Raw genomic sequence first — 25,640 nt, forward strand, 5'->3', positions numbered from 1 at the left:
GAAACAGTAGCAGCAGCAGTGTATGTATGTGAAACAGTAGCAGCAGCAGTGTATGTATGAGAAACAGTAGCAGCAGCGTATGTATGAGAAACAGTAGCAGCAGCGTATGTATGAGAAACAGTAGCAGCAGCGTATGTATGAGAAACAGTAGCAGCAGTGTATGTATGAGAAACAGTAGCAGCAGTGTATGTATGAGAAACAGTAGCAGCAGCGTATGTATGAGAAACAGTAGCAGCAGCAGTGTATGTATGAGAAACAGTAGCAGCAGCGTATGTATGTGAAACAGTAGCAGCAGCGTATGTATGAGAAACAGTAGCAGCAGCAGTGTATGTATGAGAAACAGTAGCAGCAGCGTATGTATGTGAAACAGTAGCAGCAGTGTATGTATGAGAAACAGTAGCAGCAGCAGTGTATGTATGAGAAACAGTAGCAGCAGCGTATGTATGAGAAACAGTAGCAGCAGCAGTGTATGTATGAGAAACAGTAGCAGCAGCGTATGTATGAGAAACAGTAGCAGCAGCGTATGTATGTGAAACAGTAGCAGCAGTGTATGTATGAGAAACAGTAGCAGCAGTGTATGTATGAGAAACAGTAGCAGCAGCGTATGTATGAGAAACAGTAGCAGCAGTGTATGTATGAGAAACAGTAGCAGCAGTGTATGTATGAGAAACAGTAGCAGCAGCGTATGTATGAGAAACAGTAGCAGCAGCAGTGTATGTATGAGAAACAGTAGCAGCAGCGTATGTATGTGAAACAGTAGCAGCAGCAGTGTATGTATGTGAAACAGTAGCAGCAGCAGCGTATGTATGTGAAACAGTAGCAGCAGCAGTGTATGTATGAGAAACAGTAGCAGCAGCAGTGTATGTATGAGAAACAGTAGCAGCAGCAGCGTATGTATGTGAAACAGTAGCAGCAGCAGTGTATGTATGAGAAACAGTAGCAGCAGCGTATGTATGAGAAACAGTAGCAGCAGCGTATGTATGTGAAACAGTAGCAGCAGTGTATGTATGAGAAACAGTAGCAGCAGTGTATGTATGAGAAACAGTAGCAGCAGCGTATGTATGAGAAACAGTAGCAGCAGTGTATGTATGAGAATCAGTAGCAGCAGTGTATGTATGAGAAACAGTAGCAGCAGCGTATGTATGAGAAACAGTAGCAGCAGCGTATGTATGAGAAACAGTAGCAGCAGCGTATGTATGAGAAACAGTAGCAGCAGCGTATGTATGTGAAACAGTAGCAGCAGTGTATGTATGAGAAACAGTAGCAGCAGTGTATGTATGAGAAACAGTAGCAGCAGTGTATGTATGTGAAACAGTAGCAGCAGCAGTGTATGTATGTGAAACAGTAGCAGCAGCAGTGTATGTATGTGAAACAGTAGCAGCAGCGTATGTATGAGAAACAGTAGCAGCAGCGTATGTATGAGAAACAGTAGCAGCAGCAGTGTATGTATGTGAAACAGTAGCAGCAGCAGTGTATGTATGAGAAACAGTAGCAGCAGCAGTGTATGTATGTGAAACAGTAGCAGCAGCAGTGTATGTATGTGAAACAGTAGCAGCAGCAGCGTATGTATGAGAAACAGTAGCAGCAGCGTATGTATGAGAAACAGTAGCAGCAGCGTATGTATGAGAAACAGTAGCAGCAGTGTATGTATGTGAAACAGTAGCAGCAGCAGTGTATGTATGTGAAACAGTAGCAGCAGCGTATGTATGAGAAACAGTAGCAGCAGCGTATGTATGAGAAACAGTAGCAGCAGTGTATGTATGTGAAACAGTAGCAGCAGCGTATGTATGAGAAACAGTAGCAGCAGCGTATGTATGAGAAACAGTAGCAGCAGCGTATGTATGAGAAACAGTAGCAGCAGTGTATGTATGTGAAACAGTAGCAGCAGCAGTGTATGTATGTGAAACAGTAGCAGCAGTGTATGTATGTGAAACAGTAGCAGCAGTGTATGTATGTGAAACAGTAGCAGCAGTGTATGTATGTGAAACAGTAGCAGCAGCAGTGTATGTATGAGAAACAGTAGCAGCAGCGTATGTATGAGAAACAGTAGCAGCAGTGTATGTATGTGAAACAGTAGCAGCAGCAGTGTATGTATGAGAAACAGTAGCAGCAGTGTATGTATGTGAAACAGTAGCAGCAGTGTATGTATGTGAAACAGTAGCAGCAGTGTATGTATGAGAAACAGTAGCAGCAGTGTATGTATGAGAAACAGTAGCAGCAGTGTATGTATGAGAAACAGTAGCAGCAGTGTATGTATGAGAAACAGTAGCAGCAGTGTATGTATGAGAAACAGTAGCAGCAGTGTATGTATGAGAAACAGTAGCAGCAGTGTATGTATGAGAAACAGTAGCAGCAGTGTATGTATGAGAAACAGTAGCAGCAGTGTATGTATGAGAAACAGTAGCAGCAGTGTATGTATGAGAAACAGTAGCAGCAGTGTATGTATGAGAAACAGTAGCAGCAGTGTATGTATGAGAAACAGTAGCAGCAGTGTATGTATGAGAAACAGTAGCAGCAGTGTATGTATGAGAAACAGTAGCAGCAGTGTATGTATGAGAAACAGTAGCAGCAGTGTATGTATGAGAAACAGTAGCAGCAGCGTATGTATGAGAAACAGTAGCAGCAGTGTATGTATGAGAAACAGTAGCAGCAGCGTATGTATGAGAAACAGTAGCAGCAGTGTATGTATGAGAAACAGTAGCAGCAGTGTATGTATGAGAAACAGTAGCAGCAGCGTATGTATGAGAAACAGTAGCAGCAGTGTATGTATGAGAAACAGTAGCAGCAGCGTATGTATGAGAAACAGTAGCAGCAGTGTATGTATGAGAAACAGTAGCAGCAGCGTATGTATGAGAAACAGTAGCAGCAGTGTATGTATGAGAAACAGTAGCAGCAGTGTATGTATGAGAAACAGTAGCAGCAGTGTATGTATGTGAAACAGTAGCAGCAGTGTATGTATGAGAAACAGTAGCAGCAGCGTATGTATGTGAAACAGTAGCAGCAGCGTATGTATGTGAAACAGTAGCAGCAGTGTATGTATGAGAAACAGTAGCAGCAGCGTATGTATGAGAAACAGTAGCAGCAGTGTATGTATGAGAAACAGTAGCAGCAGCGTATGTATGAGAAACAGTAGCAGCAGCGTATGTATGAGAAACAGTAGCAGCAGCGTATGTATGAGAAACAGTAGCAGCAGCGTATGTATGAGAAACAGTAGCAGCAGTGTATGTATGAGAAACAGTAGCAGCAGCGTATGTATGAGAAACAGTAGCAGCAGTGTATGTATGAGAAACAGTAGCAGCAGTGTATGTATGAGAAACAGTAGCAGCAGCGTATGTATGAGAAACAGTAGCAGCAGTGTATGTATGAGAAACAGTAGCAGCAGTGTATGTATGAGAAACAGTAGCAGCAGTGTATGTATGAGAAACAGTAGCAGCAGCGTATGTATGAGAAACAGTAGCAGCAGCGTATGTGGCGAGTGTAAAATAATATAATTGTAAAAAAACTTTTGAGCATACAATAGAGTTCGATATTTATCAATGGTGCCAATCATTTTTGAACTGACTATATATATGTATATGTATATGTATATGTTTTGTGTGTGTGTGTGTGTGTGTGTGTGTGTGTGTGTGTGTGTGTACATGCGATGCGTCCTACCTGTCGAAACTCCTCACAGACCAGGGTGAAGACCCAGAAGTAGAGAACAAACTCTAAGGTGGACGGGCCGTGAGGGGGCGGGGGCTTGAAGTCCAACAATAGGACGTAAGCAAACAGGCTGAGGAACAGGAAGTACATCAGCACGTTGCCTAGAAACGCTGTGACGGGCGCGAACCAGAACTCTCTCCAGCGTAGCAGTATGAACGGCCTCTTAGGATTGGAGGGGGGGGCACCTTTCAGATTGACCCTTACAGCCGCATATTCCTCAGCATCCTCATCCCTGAGAGGACAATAATTAGAATAATTACTTTTTGTGTGTGCATTCATGCGTGCGAGCGTGCATGCGTGTGTGCGTTTACATCATGTCGGTGAGGGAGAACATGGTGGCATCGACTCCGTCCAGACTGTCTGTGTCTTGACCATGCGGCACCTGCTCAGTCTTCCCCTCTTCCTCAGGTTCCCTGAGAAAGAGAGAAAGGTAGAGATAGAGAGAGCTGATAAACCGACAGACAGACTTTGCGCAGAGGAAACTTTCCTTCACCACCAGCCTCATTTCTCAAATTCACACCCTATGAGGAAAATAAGGAATGCTTTACATATTGGAAACTTTATTTCCCTTCACCACCAACCACATGAAAAATTACTATAGTTTACTATAGTGTAAATACTTTAGTATTACTATAGTTATTGTCATTGCAGACTGTATACTGCAGGGGTTTTCAAACTGGGGTCCGTGGACGTACTGCAGGGGTCCGGGGAAATAAAGAAATTTCAAATTCCAAATTCCATTTGAAAATGTTTTTTTATGAACATCGCTAGCTGTAACAGAATACCACCGTGGATAAAAATGGAATGTCTCTGTCCAGTATGAAGAAAGTTAGATGTAGTTTCACCAGCCAATGCTAACTAGTGTGTGACTGGATGTCTACAGGAACAGTTAGCATGCTAGCTAGTCCTGTAACATCCAACTCTGGGGAAGTAGATACATATACAGTGGGGAGAACAAGTGTTTGATACAGTGCCGATTTTGCAAATGTTCCTACTTACAAAGCATGTAGAGGTCTGTATTTTTTTATCATAGGTACACTTCAACTGTGAGAGACGGAATCTAAAACAAAAATCCAGAAAATCACATTGTATGATTTTGAAGTAATTAATTTGCATTTTATTGCATGACGTAAGTAATTGATACATCAGAAAAGCAAAACTTAATATCTGTTATAGAAACCTTTGTTTGCAATTACAGAGATCATTCGTTTCCTGTAGTTCTTGACCAGGTTTGCACACACTGCAGGAGGGATTTTGACCCACTCCTCCATACAGACCTTCTCCAGATCCTTCAGGTTTCGGGGCTGTCGCTGGGCAATACAGACTTTCAGCTCCCTCCAAAGATTTTCTATTGGGTTCAGGTCTGGAGACTGGCTAGGCCACTCCAGGACCTTGAGATGCTTCTTACGGAGCCACTCCTTAGTTGCCCTGGCTGTGTGTTTCGGGTTGTTGTCATGCTGGAAGACCCAGCCACGACCCATCTTCAATGCTCTTACTGAGGGAAGGGGGTTGTTGGCCAAGATCTTGCGATACATGGCCCCATCCATCCTCCCCTCAATACGGTGCAGTCGTCCTGTCCCCTTTGCAGAAAAGCATCCCCAAAGAATGATGTTTCCACCTCCATGCTTCACGGTTAGGATGGTGTTCTTGGGGTGGTACTCATCCTCCTTCTTCCTCCAAACACAGCGAGTGGAGTTTAGACCAAAAAGCTCTATTTTTGTCTCATCAGACCACATGACCTTCTCCCATTCCTCCTCTTGATCATCCAGATGGTCATTGGCAAACTTCAGATGGGCCTGGACATGCGCTGGCTTGAGCAGGGGGACCTTGCGTGCGCTGCAGGATTTTAATCCATGACGGGGTAGTGTGTTACTAACAGTTTTCTTTGAGACTGTGGTCCCAGCTCTCTTCAGGTCATTGACCAGGTCCTGCCGTGTAGTTCTGGGCTGATCCCTCACCTTCCTCATGATCATTGATGCCCCACGAGGTGAGATCTTGCATGGAGCCCCAGACCGAAGGTGATTGACCGTCATCGTGAACTTCTTCCATTTTCTAATAATTGCACCAACAGTTGTTGCCTTTATCCCTGATATCCTTACACCCTCTCTGGTCTTGGTCATTGTGGTGAGGTTGGAGTCTGTTTGATTGAGTGTGTGGACAGGTGTCTTTTATACAGGTAACAAGTTCAAACAGGTGCAGTTAATACAGTGGAGAACAGGAGGGATTCTTAAAGAAAAACTAACAGGTCTGTGAGAGCCGGAATTCTTACTGGTTGGTAGGTGATCAAATACTTATGTCATGCAATAAAATGCTAATTAATTACTTAAAAATCATACAATGTGATTATCTGGATTTTTGTTTTAGATTCCGTCTCTCACAGTTGAAGTGTACCTGTAATAAAAATTACAGACCACTACATGCTTTGTAAGTAGGAAAACCTGCAAAATTGGCAGTGTATCAAATACTTGTTCTCCCCACTGTATTTGTAATATGGAGAAAATGACTATCATTGGAATTAATTACAAGGTTTTTTCTGAATAGAAAATTCTTAGGCGGGCCATCTAAGTGGTAATTTACGGATGGAAAAACAGTTTGTGTCTATTGAACTGTACTGCATTTAACAATCAAATAAAAGCTAGACAGTCGGGGAGAACAGAACATTCAGGATACATATCCATGGATTTTGTTCTGTTTGAGCAGAGGAATACAGCATTAGCTCCATGCCAAACTGTGTATTATTGCAGGAAATGTGTTTAAAAACTGCAACATTTTCTCTCAGCTCAATGAATTTAGTCGATTTGCAGAACATTTTATTTACAACATAAAAATGTTCTCTACGCCGCCAAGATACCTTTCTAGCTAATAGACTAGGTTAGAGTTTACACTTCCTCTTCCAATGAACTGTAGAATTTACTATAGTGTTTTTGTTTCATTATCTTTGACATTGAAGTGGGGGCTTTCTCGTTGAGGAAACCTACTGGACAAAATACTAAGAGCACATTTTCCAAAACCTTTAAGTAGGACTGGGGTCTGAACGGATAGTTCAGAGCTTCTGCTCTTTTCTATAACCTTAAGGGAACACAATATTGTCTATACTTGGCGTGTAGGTTTCTTACTTATGGGTTACACAAATTGGAATATGGGGGAAGGGAATGGGCAGGTTATATGCACATTAAAATGCTGTACTGGCGACTAATTAGCTAAATGAAATAAGCAACATTGCATTTATTCTGAGAAGTCCTCCATCAGCTTCAACGGTGATTGATGACTAAGAAAGCGGTAACTGGGTGCGCTAGGCTACTATAGCATGACAGGAGCCCAATCCCGTAACCCTTCTTCGCCTTTGCGCTCGTTCACTAAAAGCAGTGGATTGGTGTAACTGTATTGGTATACATTTCACCTGCCCAATGCTTTTACATATTTTTGATCACTTTTCATGTTATTCTATACAGCAAATAACCAAAGATCAAAGCAAGCAAATTACACCGGCAATAGAAGTGTGAACCTCATTATGAAATGGACAAGATGTTAGTGCCATAACTTTTTGACTATATGAAACTTGGACAACTTGTGTTCATAACTACATCATGGATGATAAATGACAGCTTAATAGTGCTGCATTACTAGATAGCCAGCTTGCTAATTATTTTGTGTCCAAACATGCTACAGATCAATGAAATCAGGCTGGTTATCTTAAAATCCACTTCAATTAGCTCATACCCCTGCTCAACCACTTGGAACTGGTACACTGTCTGTATAGCCAAGTTATTGTTACTCATTGTGTATTTATTCCTCGTGTTATTAGTTTTCAATTTTTTCCTAATGTTAAAATTATTATTATATTATTTCAGAATTTCTCAAATGTGCTTTTTTTTCTCCCTGCATTGTTTGGAAAGGCCCGCAGGTAAGCATTTCACTGTTAGTCTACACCTGTTCTTTATGAAGCATGTGGCAAATACAATTGTATTTGATTTGAGTGGCCCAAGTCAGCTGCAACAATGGGAGGTTTGAGCTAGCGTCTTCACATTGCATTGGGCATAATGGAAATTAACTGTTTCCCTTCAGTAATCATTAAATATATGTACATTATAATTAAATAAAAGGGTTTAAAGTATTAGAAACCACCAAAATAACAATTACTACAAAAAATATTTTTATTTAATTTGGGCTTTTTCTCTACCATGGTTATTGTAGGCTGGATCAAAAGCATCTTAAGACTAAGTTCATCGTTAGAACCTTGTTTATCCATGATTCCAGCAGTTCATCCAAGTGGTTTGATCTAAATCAAATCACAATTGTAACATTTGGTCAAAAATAAGGCCTAGATTATTTTTGGTTGAAGTTTAATTGAACAGTATAAAACAAATCAGAATGGAGACCCATTGAAATCCCTTAGAATGTATGTGTTTCCACACTAGCGTCAGGCACTACTCAAAGCAAATGTCCCCCCTGTTCCCTGGCTCCTACACCCTTGGTTGAGAGCTACTTCCAAACTAAATGGTACATAGTCACAAAAGTACAGTAGATGGGGTTAGTTAAATTAAGTTTTTAAATAAAAATGAATGAATGGAGCGAATTTGGAGTGGTAGTTATTTTTTCCTGTGAGCGGTGAGGGTTTTTAGCGAAGCGGGGGAATGTGGACGGTAAGCAATAAATGGGATTTCTGACCGCTCAAATCCTCTGTTAGTATAGTAAAGTTTACTACAGTATTCTATTGTAAATACTGTAGTATTCTATAGTAAACTGTAGTATTTGTTCAAAGTGGGCAGCCAATCCACTCTATATCTTAATGCTTAATGGATTGGAAATTCTTAGACAGGTAGCCACTAACCTGAAGCTTATGAGGTTGGTGTAGATGAGGGGGGGTAAGAAGAAGGTGAGGATCAGTTTCCAGACTTCTGTGCTCGTCTCCATGTCTCCCCACCAGATCTGAGACAGCAGAGACTGCCAGGGGAAGAGGTAGGAGCAGAGTTAGTCCTGAAAAACTTCAATTAACCACCCTTCACATTCTAATACACACACTCTGGAAATCTGGTTAGTTTTATAAAGATGAATGTGAACATACAGATCACACGTACACACAGATTCACACAGAGATTCACACACGTACACACACACCTTGACCTCTGATCCCCTGGTTTAATACAGACCTGCAAGCCATCGTGACTGAAGAAGAGGCGGGCATCGGCTGCGGTGGCCATCTCCAGACAGGTAGCTTCGCCCCACACCAGAGACTGCCTTATAAGGAGGTTGAAAGAGCGACTCTCACTGCTCTGATAGCATTCACTGAACACTTCTAGAGAGACAATTAAAGGGTTAATACTCAACACTCACTGAACAAGTCTAATGAGAGGAAACGGGTCACAGGTTTTCACATTAGGTTTCCCATTAGGAATAAGGGGTGCAAATGGGTTTGCTTCCATCCTCATCCTACAGGCCTTGAGTGTGAAAACATTGCAAATGGCCCCAGACTGGGATGCCCTCCAGCAGACTTTTCAAACAGGTGGTCCCTTGCATTCTGAGTCGGAGTCGCTACTAGGCTTTATGGGGTGTAAATTCACTCACAAAATACAAGATGCTCACTTATGTGCAAAACAGATAAATGCCCCTAGGCATTACTTGGATACCTTGACTGTCTAGGCTTTAATTGGGGAATCAGAATGTCAGGGAGCAGCCCATCACATTAAGTATCAAACTAGCTAGACATTTGGAATAAGGCTCGCTCACCATTGGCCAAGTTCTCAAACTTCTGTGCTAGCTCCTTCAGAGAGAGCTTGGCCGCCGTCTCACTCTCAAGCTTAGACAGCTCCCTCAGAATCTTACAGCCTGCCAGAGCACTGAGGACAGACTCCCCTGCCTAGAGAGAGAGAGAAAGAGAGAAAGCAAGAGCAAGTGAAAGAGCGAGAGAGAAAGAAAAAGGGGATTGTTTTAACATGTCAGAGTTCCGGTTCCGGGGGCATGCATTGAAACGCTTGGCTTTCTTGTGGCTTTCTTTTGCAAACAAACTATGAATTAACAGACTTATTTTCAAATAATTGTCAACACATACAGTATCATCACATTAAGGTGTGGGATGTTCACTGTATTACAAGGAACAATAGCAGGTCTATTTTGCTCCTGCAGCTGGCATATTCTGTCTGTTCACAATTCACCTGTGGTAACATGGTGGCTTTCAAAACCAGACAACAAAAAGAGGTGGCCACTACTATCTGAGAGATTGATTATGAGGAAATAACCATCAGCCCTCGAGCGAAGGGGAGGGGGGGGGGGATAGGGAGGGGAGAATTGTTCACAGTGGGGTTATTATCCACATGCAACCAAGGCTCTCCAGCATATACTCTCTGATTACAATCTAATTTATGCCTGGCAAGTGTAACAGATGTGAAACGGCTAGCTTAGTTAGCGTGGGCGCTAAATAGCGTTTCAATCAGTGACGTCACTTGCTCTGAGACCTTGAAGTAGTAGTTCCCCTTGCTCTGCAAGGGCCGCGGCTTTTGTGGAGCGATGGGTAACGATGCTTCGAGGGTGACTGTTGATGTGTGCAGAAGGTCCCTGGTTCGCGCCCGGGTATGGGCGAGGGACGGTCTAAACTTGTACTGTTACACAAGCACCTAATCCTAAAGCAAAAGCATACACTTTCTAGTCAAACAGGCATAAATCATTGTCATGAATCAATTTCATACTATTATCTACACCTCTGTTTTCTTTAATCAATCAAATAGATATTCGATATATGAGCTAGTCTGACCGCCACGCTTACTCCTGCCAACTTCAAATGTCAGAATCTCCTAAAAGAACCACAAGGGTGAGGGAGGCATGCTTTCTTCTGGTGGGGGCGGGGGGCTAGGCGGGGTGGGAACTGAGGTTGGGAAATCTTTGTATGAATTTCTATGGTTGTTTTTGTTCCTGTAAACACCCCCCCCCCCCCCGCCCCCTCTAAAAAGATGACAAAACTAAATGGAAAATCTGTCACAAAGCAAAAGGGGATAGAGATCCATACATTCTTAACTGACTTAACTCGTCAGATAAAAGTTGAATCAAATCATTCATTAATAAATTACCATCTCCCAGAAGTAGACAGCCATCTCGCTGCGGTTCTGCAGCACAGCCCAGATGAACAGAGAGGCCCAGGGATGGACACAGCGCTGCTCCCTATACAGACAATCCCCCTGTAACAACTTATTCACTTGCTGAGAGAGGGGAGAGAGACAGTACATAAAGACAGATCGGGTGAGAGTAAATACAGCCTGGTTAGCACAGCAGTCACAGTTACATTCTATGACCAGTGATAAAGTAGGTTCACCGTAGCAGCGTTGATAATTCAACTATATTGGTGGAGTCTACAGGCCTAGTAAGTAGGCCTAGTTAGTACACATCACTGGACCTTGTCATTGACAACAGATGCATTTGTAATTCATGTGCTCTGGTAGTGCCCTAAACACTCTTGGATTTTTTTTACATTTTTTTTTAAATCTATTCAAATGTTTTGCCACATGCACAGAATACAAGGGGTATAAACTTGACCGTGAAATGCTTGCTCATGAGCCCTTCCCGACATCTTCCCGAGCTTTAAAAAAAATGTATACGAATATTTAAAAAATAAGACAAGGAATAAAATACACAAATATGAAGCTATATACTGGGAGTACAAGTACCATATCACTGTGCAGGGGTACGAGGTATGTGTGGTATAAATGTACATGAAGGCAGGGTAAAGGGACTAGGAATCAGGATAGATAATAAGAGTCAATAAAGAACAGAGTAGCAGTAGCATATAATGAGTGTGAAAGTGTGTGTGTGAAAGTGTGTGTGGCATCACTATGCGCACAGGTGTGGGGGGAGGGGGATGTGTGTGTGTTTGTGTGAAAGTGTGTGAGTGTATATACAGTATGGCGTATATCAACAGTGTACAACACATTATGAACACCTTCCTAATATTCAGTTGCACCCCCTTTGCCCTTAGAACAGTCTCAATTTGTTTGTGCATGGACTACAAAGTGTCAAAATCATTCCACAGGGATGCTGGCCCATGTTGACTCCAATGCTTCCCACAGTTGTGTCAAGTTGGCTGGATGTCCATTGGGTGTTGGACCAGTCTTGATACACGCGGGAAACTGTTGACTGTTGCGCTTGGCACCTACTACCATACCCTATTCAAAGGCACTTAAATTTACATTTCCTGTAGTCTACAATCAGCTCTTTGGTCTTGGGACATTGAGGGAGATACTGTTTTCCTGGCACCACACTGCTAACTCTCTGATGATGGTGTTGGAATTGTGCGTGGCCACACAGTCATGGGGTAACAGGAAGTACAGGAAGGGGCTGAGCACACACCCCTGAGGGGCCCCCATGTTGAGGGTCAGTGTGGCGGAGGTGTTGTTGCCTACCCTTACCACCTGGGGCTAGCCTGTCAGGAAGTCCAGTTGCAGAGGGAGGCGTTCAGTCTCAGGGTCCCAAGTTTGGTGATGAGCTTGAAGGGAACTATGGTGTTGAACACCGAACTAGTGTTCGGTGTTCAGGTGGAGAAAGCAGTGTGAAGTGCAATTGAGATATCGTCATCTGTGGATCTTTTGAGGAGGTATGCAAATTAGAGTGGGTCCAGGGTTTCTGGGATGGTGGTGTTGACGAGTGTCATGACCAGCCTTTCAAAGCACTTCATAATTACAGATGTGAGTGCTACGGCACGATAGGCATTTAGGCAGGTTACCTTGGAGTTCTTGGTAACAGGGACAATGGTGGTCAGCTTGAAACATGTTAGGATTACAGACTGGGACAAAGAGAGATTGAAAATGTCAGTGAAGACACTTGTCAGCTAGTCTGCGCATGCCCTGAGAACCCATCCTGGTATTCCATTTGGCCCGGCGGCGGTTTAAAAGTTTTACTCTTATCGGCAAACAGAGAACGAGATCACTATGAATTCCAAAAGGAACTACACATCACTTTACAAGCCAGCATAATGTGATTTGCAGGCCTAATGTGGCCTGTAATCCAGGAGCTTCAGACCACTGTGTTAGGGTATATAGGCCCTCAAAAGTAAGGCATTATATACAGCATGTAATGTATTTTCAAAAAGAGGTGGTTTATTTTAAAGGATAATAAGGCTGGTAGAACCGTTCAAAGATAAAAGGGTTCTTGTTAGAACTTTTCATAGATAGTTTTAGGAAGGACCTTCCCACTGGGCAAAAAGGGGTTGAATCAATGCTGTTTCCACATCATTTCAAGAAAACAATTCTATGTGATGAAGTTGAATCAAATGGGAAAAACTGATTGGATTTGCAAAAAGTCATCAAGGTAAGGGAATTTAGTATTTTTTTCACCTTACTTCTAACCTAAATACAATGTCATGGTGACATTTGTTCTTGATTTTACATTGAATTCAAGTTAGTTGACAACGCAACCAAATGTAAATCAAAAATAGATATTGAACTGACGTCTGTGCCCAATGGGTTTAGACGAAAAAAGGGGTTCCTGGTAGAACCATTTATTTAATGGTTCTAGATATACCCAAAAAGGGTTTCCATATGGAGACAAGCTAAAGAACCCTATATGGTTCTACTTAGCAACTTTTTTTCTGAGAGTGTATAGGGGATAGAGTGCTATTTGGAACGCAGCTATGGCAGCCATTACCTTCAGTGTTCTCCAGGTGCTGGTGCTCTGGTCCAAACCCAGAGGACTGTAGTAGAAGGGCTGACACACATCTCCCAGGATGTCCCATAGTAGCCGCGACACCTGGAGGGAGAGGCGAGTCACATATAACTGAAAACAAAACACCTAAATTAGAGGAAATGCGCCTCAACTCTACACAGAGTGTTTTTCTCAATAAATTCTCAATAAATACTGTACCTAATCATTTCTGTACCATAAAATAAAGTGCAACCCCTCCTCACCTCATACAAGCTGAGCTCTTTGGCAGAGGAGGGTCCTGATATGGGGCTCTTGAGGGGTGTAGGCTCGTCCGGAGAGCAGGGGACAGTGGGAAGGGATCTGGCCAGGCTCTGCCTCTCTGTGAGGTGTCGCTGGAGAAGCGTGTAGGCCAGAGAGCTGTTGGACAGCGAGCGGTACAGGCCCTCCAGACGCTGGTAGGTCAGGTAGTCCAGGATGTTGAGGCCGTTCTCATTGAAGAGACGTACAAACTGGGGCTTGTTGTTGATCAGTGCGTCCGTCATGGAGTCCTCCAGGTCCTCGTACTACGGGAGGATGGGAGGGCGTTTTTATAAACATATCTCTCTCTGTCTGTCTGTCAAAAGTGAAACAATAACATCCTGCCGAGTGAGAAAATAAAGGAACGCTTCACAAATTGGAAATTGTTCTGATTTCCAACTTCCCTTCAACACCAGCCTACCTTCTCTGTATTGTTCCAACTTCCCTTCCCTTCAACACCAGCCTACCTTCTCTGTATTGTTCCTTATGAAACCTCTCTGAAGCCGTTCCCCTTATGTTCCTCATGTTATCAGATACAGAGAAGTTGGAAAGGTAAAGTCTGTCTGTCGTTTTGAATAGAATAAATGCCCTGTCAACTAAATAACATAAAATAAAATAAATGGAGTTAAACTGAGGAGCAGCTCACCCTCCATTGGATGTCTCCATTGAAGAGTTCACTGTTAGCGATGTCCACCCTGTTCCAGGCTACTGCAAGCTTCAGCTCCTCTGTGTACCCACTGGCATCGCTGGACACACGTTTACTGGCTAACAGACATTACATTGAACGAGTGAATAGTTTGACCAGGATCATGTTCAACATATTTGTCAACAGACAGCACAACTCACGCACACCTACCTCTGACCAGAGCCTTCAGTAGCACAGTGTCAAAATCATCAGGACTGTCCTGCTCCCCGTGGAACACTGTGATCAGATCTCTGTTCTGATAGATACTCAGAGCCTGGGGAAAGAAAGAAAACAAAGGAGAGAGAAAGAGGGGGGAGAGACAGACAGGGGGGGAGAGACAGAGGGGAGAGAGAGAGACAGAGGGGGGAGAGAGAGACAGAGGGGGGAGAGAGAGACAGGGGGGGGAGAGAGAGAGACAGAGGGGAGAGAGAGAGACAGAGGGGAGAGAGAGAGACATAGAGAGATAGAAAAACAAAGGAGGAGAGAGGAAGATAAATAAGCAGTATGATGAAGTGCTCACTCACACACACCCCACCCATCCCACACGCACCCTGTCCACAAGCTTCTCCCGGTCTGCCTCGGCAGGGAAGTGCCTCTTGACCCTCTCACGGGTCCTTTCGCGCAGCTCCGTGCTGGGGCTCTCGCTCCCCTCACCCTCTGGCGGGGGAGAGGTGCAGCTCATCGGCACAGCTGACAGGGCATCCAGCATCTCACAGATAAGGTCTGCCGCTGGACCAGAACCATTCAACACCAGCCATGGAGTAGCCTTCCTCAGAGAGAGATCCACCCTCTGGGGGAGGGAGAGATAAATATTTTTTTTTAAAGGAGGGAGAGAGTGTTTGGGGGGAGAAGGGAATGTTCTGGATATGGACAGTAAAGTTAAGTGATGATAGTGATGTTGTAATAGCTTACCTTCAGCATGGCAGCTTCCCCTGAGATGAGCATACACAGCACAGGAATCTCTATACTGCCACTATCTGGAAGATAACAGGTACAGGGAAGGGGTGTGGGGAGACATTTTTAGTCATGAGTCATTGATCAGATGTCATTGTGAATGTCCATCATATTAATGTCAATGTGTGAATGTTTCATGATTTACTACTCATATGAATATCCATAATATCCATTTTGAATGAGGGGCCATTTGGAGCTAAATGACGCGGCTCTTATACTAAATGGAGCAAAATAATGTGGCCCACATAAAATACTCATAACTCCCATGACTAGGAGAGATTGCAAGTCAGAAGGGCAGTGGACTTGAACCCATGCCAACTGTGTTAGCCTAGGCTGTGCATGTGTGCCCCGTGGCTTTTACCGTTGGACCAGACAGGCCATGTGATGTGTAATTCCGGCCAGGGTGAGACTATACAACAATTGGCACTTTGAAATCACCCGCATTGAGAATGACTGCCAGGGCAAGGAAAATGTATCGAGACTACCTAAATCATATAACTGGAACAGCCATCTCAGAAACAGGTGCAAAAAGTCAAATTACTAACAGATGGGTTAGTTTAGATATTGTTTTTATGTTTGTGTAATCAACCAATCAATGTACATACAAAAACACAGGTATTGAAAGAAAAAAATATCTGAAAATCAACCTGCAATAGAGCATGCTGGGAGACACTGTATGACAATAATAGGCATGGTTTTGAGCAAAGTTTAGTTTTACTCAACAAGATTGTTCAAATTCGACTCACTTCAAATTTTTTGATTGAATGTACAATTGTAAGGCAAACAAATGAAATGTTATTGGTCACATACACGTGTTTAGCAGATGTTATTGTGAGTGTAGTGAAACAGCTGCAATAGGATTGTGAGTTTGCTCAACATATCTACAGCATAGCTGAACCAACATACAGTGGTATGCCTACCAAAGGCAAATATGAATGTAATTTTACTCAAACTTTTTGAAATTCAGCTCACTTTGAACAGAGTTTGTTGAGTCAACAAACTTTATTAGCTCAAATTCTTGTCCATTTGAAGTCCACTCAACTCACAGAATAACACTGTTGGTTATGTTAGCTTTTTTACAGTGTATAAATGCAAGGAAATCTCCTCTTCTCTTCTGTGAGCGATCCATCGGGGAACATATTAAAATTGGGTTGATACAGAGAAGATTAGCATGGTCTTCCTGCGCATGCACCAGAATGATGTGCTCTCCCCAATATTTATTGTTTCTGCAGTGATGATTCACCATCTTCAGACAATGATTGTGTAACTTATTGTCCAAATGTTGAGCAAACACAATCCTATTGCAGCTGGTTGCCTTACAATTGTATGTTGAATCAACATATATATATATATATATTTTTTTTTTACAGTGTAGCCATGATGTCAACAATAGAAACTCCCATTGGTTGCTCACCAGATGAGTTCAACTTTGGATGAACTGTCAAACATTGTTAGTCTTTCTAACTGAAATATATAAATAACCCAACGAATATAACCAACACAAAAGCATCACTGAGTTTCATAGGCTTTATCATATCGCAAAGGACGTTGGGTGTGAAATCTCTTACTAGAACGTTACGAGAATTACATCAAGTTTTATACTTGTAAATATGTGGGAATAGGATAGGGGCTTTAGATGGCAGATAATGACCACTCCATAGACAGCATAACTTTGGCTTACCGTAAGCTCACACTTGCATGCTGAAATCTGTGCACTAGAAACATGGTTGATTTTTTTGTTTTTTTTAAGTTCACACTGTGATCTGAACTTAGTACACCTTCATTGGGCAGCTTGAACATGCTGCACTTCACCTGCACATCTGTAATATATTTTATAAACTTTTAGGAGATGGGGACTAGTCTTACCAGTATGTAGGTATTTATTTTATCTTTATTTAACTAGGCAAGTCAGTTTAAGAACAAACTTATTTTCAATGACGTCATAGGAACAGTGGGTTAACAGCCTTGTTTAGGGGCAGAACTTGGGGATTTGATCTTGCAACCTTTCGGTTACAAGTCCATCGCTCTAGCCACTAGGCTATATGCCATGTGTGTGGTGTGTGTGGTGTGTACTGTGTCTCACCCCAGATGCCGGTGCGCTGGTGGGAGATGTAGTCTTCCATCATGGACCTGAAGGCCGTTTCCCCTCCCCGCCGGCCTACACTCCCATCATCCACCAGCAGGAAGGCCTGGTAGTTATTATCCAGGCAGCACGAGTCACGAGATGCGTTCTGGACATAATACCGCGCTGGGAAACTACCCTGAGAGAGGAGGAAGAGGGGGGAGAAGATAGAGACAAAGAGAGGGGAGTGGGAGCAAGGGTAGAGAAGGGGATCAGTGAGGGTAAAGCGAGAGGGAAGGGGGAGAGAGATCAAGGAAGAGAAAATAAAGGAAGGGAGAGAGAAAAAGAGAGGTCATTGTGATTACCATCCATTGTGTATTACAATGTCCTTGTTACTAATTAAATGTCCTGTGGTTTGCTTGGCTGAGTGAGAGAGGGTGAGAAGAAAAGAGGGGAGAGATAAAAAGAGAGGTCATTGTGATTACCATCCATTGTTTATTACAATGTCCTTGTTATTAATTACATTTCCTGTGGTTTTGCTTGGCTGAGTGAGAGAGGGTGAGAAGAAAAGAGGGGAGAGATAAAGGAAAGTGAAAGACATTCATTTATTTGTATACAGTGTCAGTGTACAGTAGTGTGTTCCTGTGCCGCCTTATGTGTGTGTGTCTGTGCATGTTTAATTCTGTATACATTGAACATTGTGTTTGTGGTCATGACATGTGTGTCTATTCGTGTGTGTGTGTGTGTGTAAGTGTATTTGTGTCTCTGAGCGTGTACCTGTGTGTTAACTAGCTGCTCTCTGTTGTGCACCAGCCCCCAGGGGGCCACGCCCACAGCAATGACTTTCTTCTGGGAGAGACAGGAAGCCGCAGCAGCATGATCTCGCACTGCCTCCCCAACACAACGACCCACCCCCTCCCTCAGCCCCCCCGTCACTATCCACGCCCCTGGGAGAGAGAAGGAGTGAGAAAGAGAAGAGGGGGAAATGCAGGGAGAGAAGGGGGAGGGGAAGATAGGGAAGTGAGAGAAATGTTAATGACACAATAGGTGCATACATTTTTAGAATGAGTATGTAATCCCTGCAGGAATTGAAACCACAATCTTGGAATAGCAAGCACCACATGCTTACCAACTAAGCAACAAAGAATCATAGACAATAAACAATATATAGATAAGGAGCAGGAACCTGTTGGTTAAAATCAAATCCAATTTTATTAATCACATGCGCCGAATACAACAGGTCCTTACAGTGAAATGCTTACTTACGAGCCCCTAACCAACAATGCAGTTTAAAAAAAATACGGACACAATAAGGGCACTGAAAATATGTGAGATGCATCCATCCTTTAAAAGTCAATTTGTCCATTTAACGGCAGTGAAAGACGACGTCAAATCAATGATTATGTATTGGAATCAGGCCTAGAAAGGGTTGTTTCAAATACTGAATTTGAATGCTCACTTATATGAAACTACTGTTCAGTATATCCTGTTCCTTCTCTGGATCAGCTGTCATCTGACCTACTGGTTTGCCTCTTACCATTGCTGTGTCTGTAAACTTTATTATGCTTCATGGCTGAACTTGCTTATTTCCCCACCTTGATTTAATGAACCTGGCCGAGGTGGTCATGTGTCCTGTGAATATCTAACCAGTACAGCTGGAGGAAGAGGAAACGCAGAGCTTCAAAATGGTACAGTATATCATACACTGTAGTTGGAGGAAACATGGGAAACTTATGCTGCTTTGAAAGACAATAAACCTGTAAATCCACTTAGGAGACATGTCGGAGAAAAGGCCTTTGAAAGTCTCTTCTTTGTTTACGTCCCTGTAGCATTGTTAACACCTGCATTGTTCAAACCGCACTTAGCCCCAACCATGCATGTTAGTCCGCATGTGAGTCAGCATAGCATTGTCTACCAGAAACTAGTCTCTCCAGTTCCTACTCCAGTCTCCTGCTAATTTATTACCCACATCTCCAAAAGTGGTCCAGGTGTAATCTGACATGGCACAAGTGGGGGGGGGGGGGGGGGGGTACTCGTTTGTTCTCTATTGCTCCTCTTTTGTTCCTCAAGCAAGCGGGAGGCCGATGACAGAGGGCACCATCAGGCCAACTCCAGTTTGTACTTTTGTCCAAAAAAAAAAACGATTTAGCTCAAAATATATATTTATTTTTAGCTTACTGTATTTATAAGTGGGATGTTGTTTTTAAAAGTAAAAAATAGCTGGAGTGCATCTTTAAAAGAAATCAGAAATACTGTTAGAATGTTTTTCAATTGACTGCCATAGGCCAAAATAAAAAAGTAAACATTGTCTGTTAATAACTTCTTTTTTTTCTCACACGGTTGGTGTCACGACAAGTTTCAGATATAAAAATGGGTCATTGGGCCAAAAAAGTTTGGGACCGTCTGTACTATAGTATTTACTGTACTGTTTTTACAGACTAGTACAGTATACTATAGTTTTTACTGTAGAGCTTTTGCAGACTGTAACATACTATACTGCATCTATACTGTACGTACTGTGGTGTTTTTGGGGACATAACTGTAGTATTTACAAACATGTTTTTGTTTTATTATCTTTGACATAGAAGTAGGGGGCTTTCTCCTTCAGGAAACCTACTGGACAAATACTACTCAGAACAAACATATAAACACAACAGGCCTTAATCTATTGATTTCACATGACTGGGAATACAGATATGCATGTCTTGGTCACAGATGAGGTGTGGATCAGAAAACCAGTCACTATCTGGTGTGACCAACATTTGCCTCATGCAGCACGACATCTCCTTCGTATACAGTTGATCAGGTTGTTGATTGTGGCCTGTGGAATGTGGTCCTACTCCTCTTCAATGGCTGTGAGAAGTTGCTGGATATTGGAGGGAACACAAGGTCGTACACGTCGATCCAGAGCATCCCAAATGTGCTCAATGGGTGACATGTCTGGTGAGTATGCAGGCCATGGAAGAACTGGGACATTTTCAGCTTCCAGGAATTGTGTACAGATCCTTGAGACATGGTACTGTGCATTATCATGCTGAAACATGAGGTGATGGCGGCGGATGAATGACACGACAATGGGCCCCAATGGTTCCTTGGGACAGGCTTGTGCTAGCAATGACTAAGTGGAGCAGGCACGATGCGCTTACCCTATAAGGGGACATCGGCAGCGCTGCTAGAGAGACTTGATACTCTCTCAATCAGTAGACGACATGAGACATTTGAAAAATTCTAGTACCATGTTCTATTATAAAAACAGTACAGAAGTTTCGGTATACCTTTCCAGAATGCCGTTGAAGGCAGGAGGTCTCATTGCAAACTGCAGTCTGTAGCCCTTGGTAACTGTGGATAGGATTCAAGGCTTGACTGCACATGCACGCCAGTTGTCTACTCTCTCGGCGAGTAGCCAACAGGGAGGCTGACTCGCTCACCAGTGGCGCATTGTATTTTTGCTCTGTTTCCTTGGCAAGATGCCTGATTGTGACAGGTGTTTTAGTGAAAGAGAGTGTAGTGACACTGGGAACTGGTGACAGTGCTTTGAAGCAATTTGTCTTCCTGCCTCGGCTGAAAACAAACGAGTGGAGGGGAGAGCTGTGGCACGGAGGGCACCCGGAGGTAGAGTGATCTCCCTTGGGTGGACCACAGAGTCTGTGCTCCACCCAAGAAGGAACAGTGCAAGGAACCGAATGCCTCGTTGACTGCCCCTCTCTTCCGCAGGGGGCGTACCCATAAGTCTGACACAGACCAGAGGGGTGGGACTTGGATGTGGCTGGGAGGATGGCCGTTTGCCCCAGTGTCACATGCTGTGTCTCTGGGGGCTTCCCCATTCCCCACCTTGGTTGGTGGAGGGCTAGCCCGGATTGCCACAGTTTCCGGGTCTACAGGGCAGACAGAAGTTAAAGGCTTGACTTTCCTTCTTACAGAGTTTGCACTTCTGCTGCATGGTGGCAACAGAAGGCCCAAACAGTACCTTAGGCACTACTAGAGTTTCAAGGAAGTCTTCTTTGTCCTTGTCGGATAGAACGGACAGGTTGAGGCACAAGGCTCTCTTTCCTACCACCGCAAGATTCATGACGCGGCCACAGCATTGGATGGCGCCTCTAGAGGCACGGAGGTTGAGCTCTGTGATGGCATTGGGGTTGAGGTGGCTGGCCAGTGAAAGCTCAAATACCCAGGTCCTCCAAGTCCTTGACCTCCATGTAGGAAAAATGCCTGGTTTGGACCCTGGAGGTAAGGGGATTGACCCAGTAGCGCTTGGGTTCCGGCAAGTAGGCTGGGACAGCCGGGAGGAGCTGCGGTCACACTTTATTTGCATACTCCGGATTTTCTACAGATGGTCATACTATCAACAAACTGTTGATAAGCAACTGCTTGCTAAGGTTAGGTATAGAATACGGATTAGGGTAAGGGTTAAGTTTAAGGTTAGGATAAGGGCTAAAGTTAGGATTAGAACTAGGATTAGTTGAAATGTTACTGATAGCCTGTAGAGCCTCTACAGACGGACTATCCAAAGAAAGTGCTACCAGAGCTGCTGCCTGGGACAGCACGAGAGGGGAGATGCCTCCCATCGTAAAAGTCCCCCTCTGCGTCTCAGTGCCCCACGGGTTCGGGCCACTCAATGTTGAGGCCGGCCGCTGCCCATTTGCAGACATCGAGCAGCGAATATTTGTCGTCCACTATCAATGCCCGCTAAGGACGAAAGATGATCTGTCGGCTTGCGCCTCATCACCCATCTCCTCTCCTGCATAGAGGGGTCTTATCCCGTCATCATAGGACGGGAGGTCCTCCTCCCAATGGGGGTCATCAAGAAGCATTTAAGGAAAATGTCAATTTTCAGTGTACAAATAATGACATTTATTCAAACAGGTGGCCAAAAATAACTATCTGAAAGCCACGGCCCCAATAAGCCACACCTCCAATCTTTCAATAGGCTGCCACCTCTACAATATATTATTTAAAATATTCTAATTGTACCCCTCCCATTACAAAACGGTTCCAGTTTGAACCTGTACACAGGGGTTCCTCAATAAACCTTTTTGAACTGGAAAGGTTCCCTCTGTGTGGCAATTTTTTGAATCCCAAAAGGTTCTTCCAGGCTCCTTTACTTCTAAGAGTGTATGAATTAATTATATTGTAAAGAAATAGATGAAACAGAGTGGGCGTTGTCCTCAGCTGTGCTCTGACCAGCCTCAATCACAGCACACCATGGTATGTCTGTTTGTGTGTATGTGTGTGTGTGTGTCTGTCTCACCGGTGCTCTGTGCCGCCTTGACCAGCCCCTGTCTCAGCACCTCCCTGACCCAGGGCTTGACCTTCTCGCACCCCCCACTCCCCACAACAGAAACCACCAGGTTGGGGGAGGGCACCCCCCAGTGGGCCGTCATCAGACTGTACACGATCTGAGGTGGGGTGTCGCATGACAGTCGCAAGAACTGACCAATTGGAAGAGAAAAGGAGAAGAGGGTGGGGAAGAGTCAATGAGTATCGCCACACAAAGTTATGATGCTCAAGAGGCTACATAAAGTGCTGCTTGCTAGTTGCTTGTTTTGCCTATATGGTGTAGCTAATCGAAAGTGAAGAGATATCAGTACAGGTGAGAACATTCCGCCCACCATGGTTCCATAGAATGCCAGACAGACGTTCTGCAACATACAGCCCAACCAGACCTGATGTAGATGAGCAAAAGACTGAAATGAACTACATTCACATATTTGTCATTTAGTGTCAATGAATGGCTATGTGACCTATTCATTTCATAACATATGGCATCATGAGATTAGCATGAACTCAATCTCTCAGTAGGATCATGTGGTAACATAGCTGAGTCAATTGATAGTTATGAGTTGACGGGCACTAAGCCAACTACCTAATTCATGAATCAGCCAGTCACACACCATGTGTGTGTCCTAATGTTATTTATACCTTAGTAATACCCTGGGCTGATTGATTGAGTACGGGACACGGATGAATAAACACACCGTCCTCCATGAGATCATCAACAAGGGCCAGAAGCCAAACCCAAGACACTAGTGTTGTGTGTGTGTTAGTTTGGCTTTGCATGAGTGTGTGGGTGCTTGCATATGTGCAAGTGTATGCACGCACATGTGTGCATATGTTGGTATGTGCATGCTCTTACATGTGTGTGTTACTCACATGGCTGTGTCTCCTGCCAGCCCCTGCGAATTCCAGCTCTCCGAAGGCGTCGGTGGGGTACTCTGAGGAGTGCTGGGAACTGTCCCACTGGCTGACGATGGCGGCTCCGAAATAGTCTCCAGTAGCGTTGGAGCCGTGAGTCTCCCGCATGCCCCCACACTGACACAATGCCCCATTGCTGACAGGGAGAGAGAGAGACACACACACACACACACAAACAACACACACACACACACACAACATTTGCTTTGCAAATAGACCAGACACATTTTGCATTGTAACTGTAACTATATTGTGTCAGATAAAGGGACAACTCAGTGACCCAGAGAAAGGCTGTACCTTAAAGAGTCCTCTACGAATGTGGTGCATACTCGCTTCCTGATGATGTTGGGGATCCAGCTCTGGGAGAGAAAGAGTTGATTAAGAGTAACTATCTCGGCTACAGATGTAGAATTTTATGTGAAACTGGATGTATAGTAGCAATTAGCAAAAAGCCAAGACTCTCACAAACACGATGTGCTCTGTTCTACGACCCACATGAGTCTTGGGACTCATCTGAAGTCGGTACAGCCGATCTGCAAACTTCTGTCTGTAGCGTCTGAACGGTTTGGGCCACACATACATACACACTATATATATATATATATATATATATATTAGGGACTGTTTAGTGCCAAAAACAAGGGGTTAAATACATGTTAAAAAAATGTTTTCTGATCTTTCTTATAAATGTATATCTGATCTTTCTTATAAATGTATATCTGATCTTTCTTATAAATGTATATCTGATCTTTCTTATAAATGTATATCTATCAGATAAGACAGACACTTCAGAATAAACTTCCTTTAGATTTTTTGGGGGGAATATCTGTTGTTCCATGTAGTAAATCTGTTATTCAATGCATGGGCTAATATCAGGACAAAAATAGATATGTTTTTACCAAGGTTCCTAACCCTGACTGTCATTCTGAATGCAGGTTGATCCGTAAGATTTTCTGGATTTTTGTTTTAGATTCCGTCTCTCACAGTTGAAGTGTACCTATGATAAAAATGACAGGCCTCTACGTGCTTTGTAAGTAGGAAAACCTGCAAAATCGGCAGTGTATCAAATACTTGTTCTCCCCACTGTATGTCCAATATACCACGACTAAGGACTGCATTTATGCACGACGCAACAAGGAGTGCCTGGATACAGCCTTTAGCTGTGGTATATTGGCAATTCACCACAAACTCCCAAGGTGCCTTATTGTGATTATAAACCAGTTACCAACACAATTAGCACAGTAAACAAGTAATTGTGTGTCAAACCCATGGTATATTGTCTGATATAGCATGGCTTTCAGGCAAATCAGCATCAAGGACCCAAACTACCCGGTTTATAACACCGTTCCATTGTCTATAATATGGGTCCACACGTTTCAGTGTTAAATTAAAGGTTGAGTAAATTTGAATTTTGTCCACAAATGTACCTAATTTTCTATGTAAATAGTTTGTGTAAATGCCATAATGCAGTTATTTTGTTTGATACTTCTCTTGTTAGCTGAAATCGTATTTTTCTGAAGTTATTGTAGCTGTCGCGCTAGCTGTTTAGTCCAAACACAGTAACAAATCATGGGATTTTATCATAGGAAATGAACACCTGTAATAAAGTAGCCTCTGCTTCCAGGCCTCAGTCACATTGTTCTCAAGAGTCTGGGGAAGTTCATATTGGAAAGGTAGGTATGAGTGGAATGCTGACTACCAGCGGCTGCTGGCTAATTGGCTGTGATAAGCACAAATTATCCAGATTAAGATCATTTACGGTGCTAGCATTGTTGGCATTCTATATATTGCTTTGAATAAATGTTGTATATAATTTGGTTGAAAATGACACTACCCCAAGTGGGCACATGTGAAAATGATTGGCTTTCGGAGTCAACTCTCCGCCTTCGTTCATAGCCATGGGAATTAGGGGTTCTGAGGGTGCAGCAACACCCCCTGAAATTCTGAAGAAAAAAATTACAACAATAAAGTAGTGCATTGGGCCTTTAATAGTCCTGTATTAGCAGACCAACATATCCGTCTGCAGCGCCAGCAATGACAAAAATATTTGTCTACCCCCCCCCCCCCCCCCCCCCCTGTGCCTTTAAAGAGCTTGGAAAATTCCAGATAATGATGTCATGGCTT

At 43.4% G+C, this 25,640-nt stretch overlaps 1 protein-coding gene across 3 annotated transcripts in view; it reads right to left on the reverse strand.

Annotated features, from left to right (window-relative positions):
• The window catches only part of LOC110538664 (transient receptor potential cation channel subfamily M member 4), a 61,026-nt gene that overhangs the window by 18,405 nt on the left and 16,981 nt on the right, over positions 1-25,640 (reverse strand). For 2 of the 3 annotated variants that reach the window (XR_016485375.1, XR_016485376.1), the window contains exons 1-14: positions 18,102-18,935; positions 17,346-17,523; positions 15,221-15,285; positions 14,859-15,098; positions 14,480-14,582; positions 14,270-14,388; positions 13,590-13,889; positions 13,330-13,431; positions 10,764-10,892; positions 9,430-9,559; positions 8,853-8,998; positions 8,534-8,646; positions 4,014-4,115; positions 3,655-3,934 (exon numbers count right to left, since the gene is read on the reverse strand). Coding sequence is in view for 1 of the 3 variants with exons in the window: in XM_036938820.2 (XP_036794715.1) it covers positions 3,655-3,934; positions 4,014-4,115; positions 8,534-8,646; positions 8,853-8,998; positions 9,430-9,559; positions 10,764-10,892; positions 13,330-13,431; positions 13,590-13,889; positions 14,270-14,388; positions 14,480-14,582; positions 14,859-15,098; positions 15,221-15,285; positions 17,346-17,523; positions 18,102-18,271; positions 22,573-22,753; positions 23,475-23,652; positions 23,814-23,875 (2,598 nt within the window). In the remaining 2 variants the exon portion in view is untranslated. Of the gene's footprint in view, positions 1-3,654; positions 3,935-4,013; positions 4,116-8,533; positions 8,647-8,852; positions 8,999-9,429; positions 9,560-10,763; positions 10,893-13,329; positions 13,432-13,589; positions 13,890-14,269; positions 14,389-14,479; positions 14,583-14,858; positions 15,099-15,220; positions 15,286-17,345; positions 17,524-18,101; positions 18,936-22,572; positions 22,754-23,474; positions 23,653-23,813; positions 23,876-25,640 lie in introns of those variants that run through there. The other variant, XM_036938820.2, reaches the window with a different exon arrangement.

Source organism: Oncorhynchus mykiss, chromosome 12, assembly GCF_057628025.1.
Source record: "Oncorhynchus mykiss isolate SJ-2025 chromosome 12, ASM5762802v1, whole genome shotgun sequence".
Taxonomy (NCBI): Eukaryota; Metazoa; Chordata; class Actinopteri; order Salmoniformes; family Salmonidae; genus Oncorhynchus; species Oncorhynchus mykiss.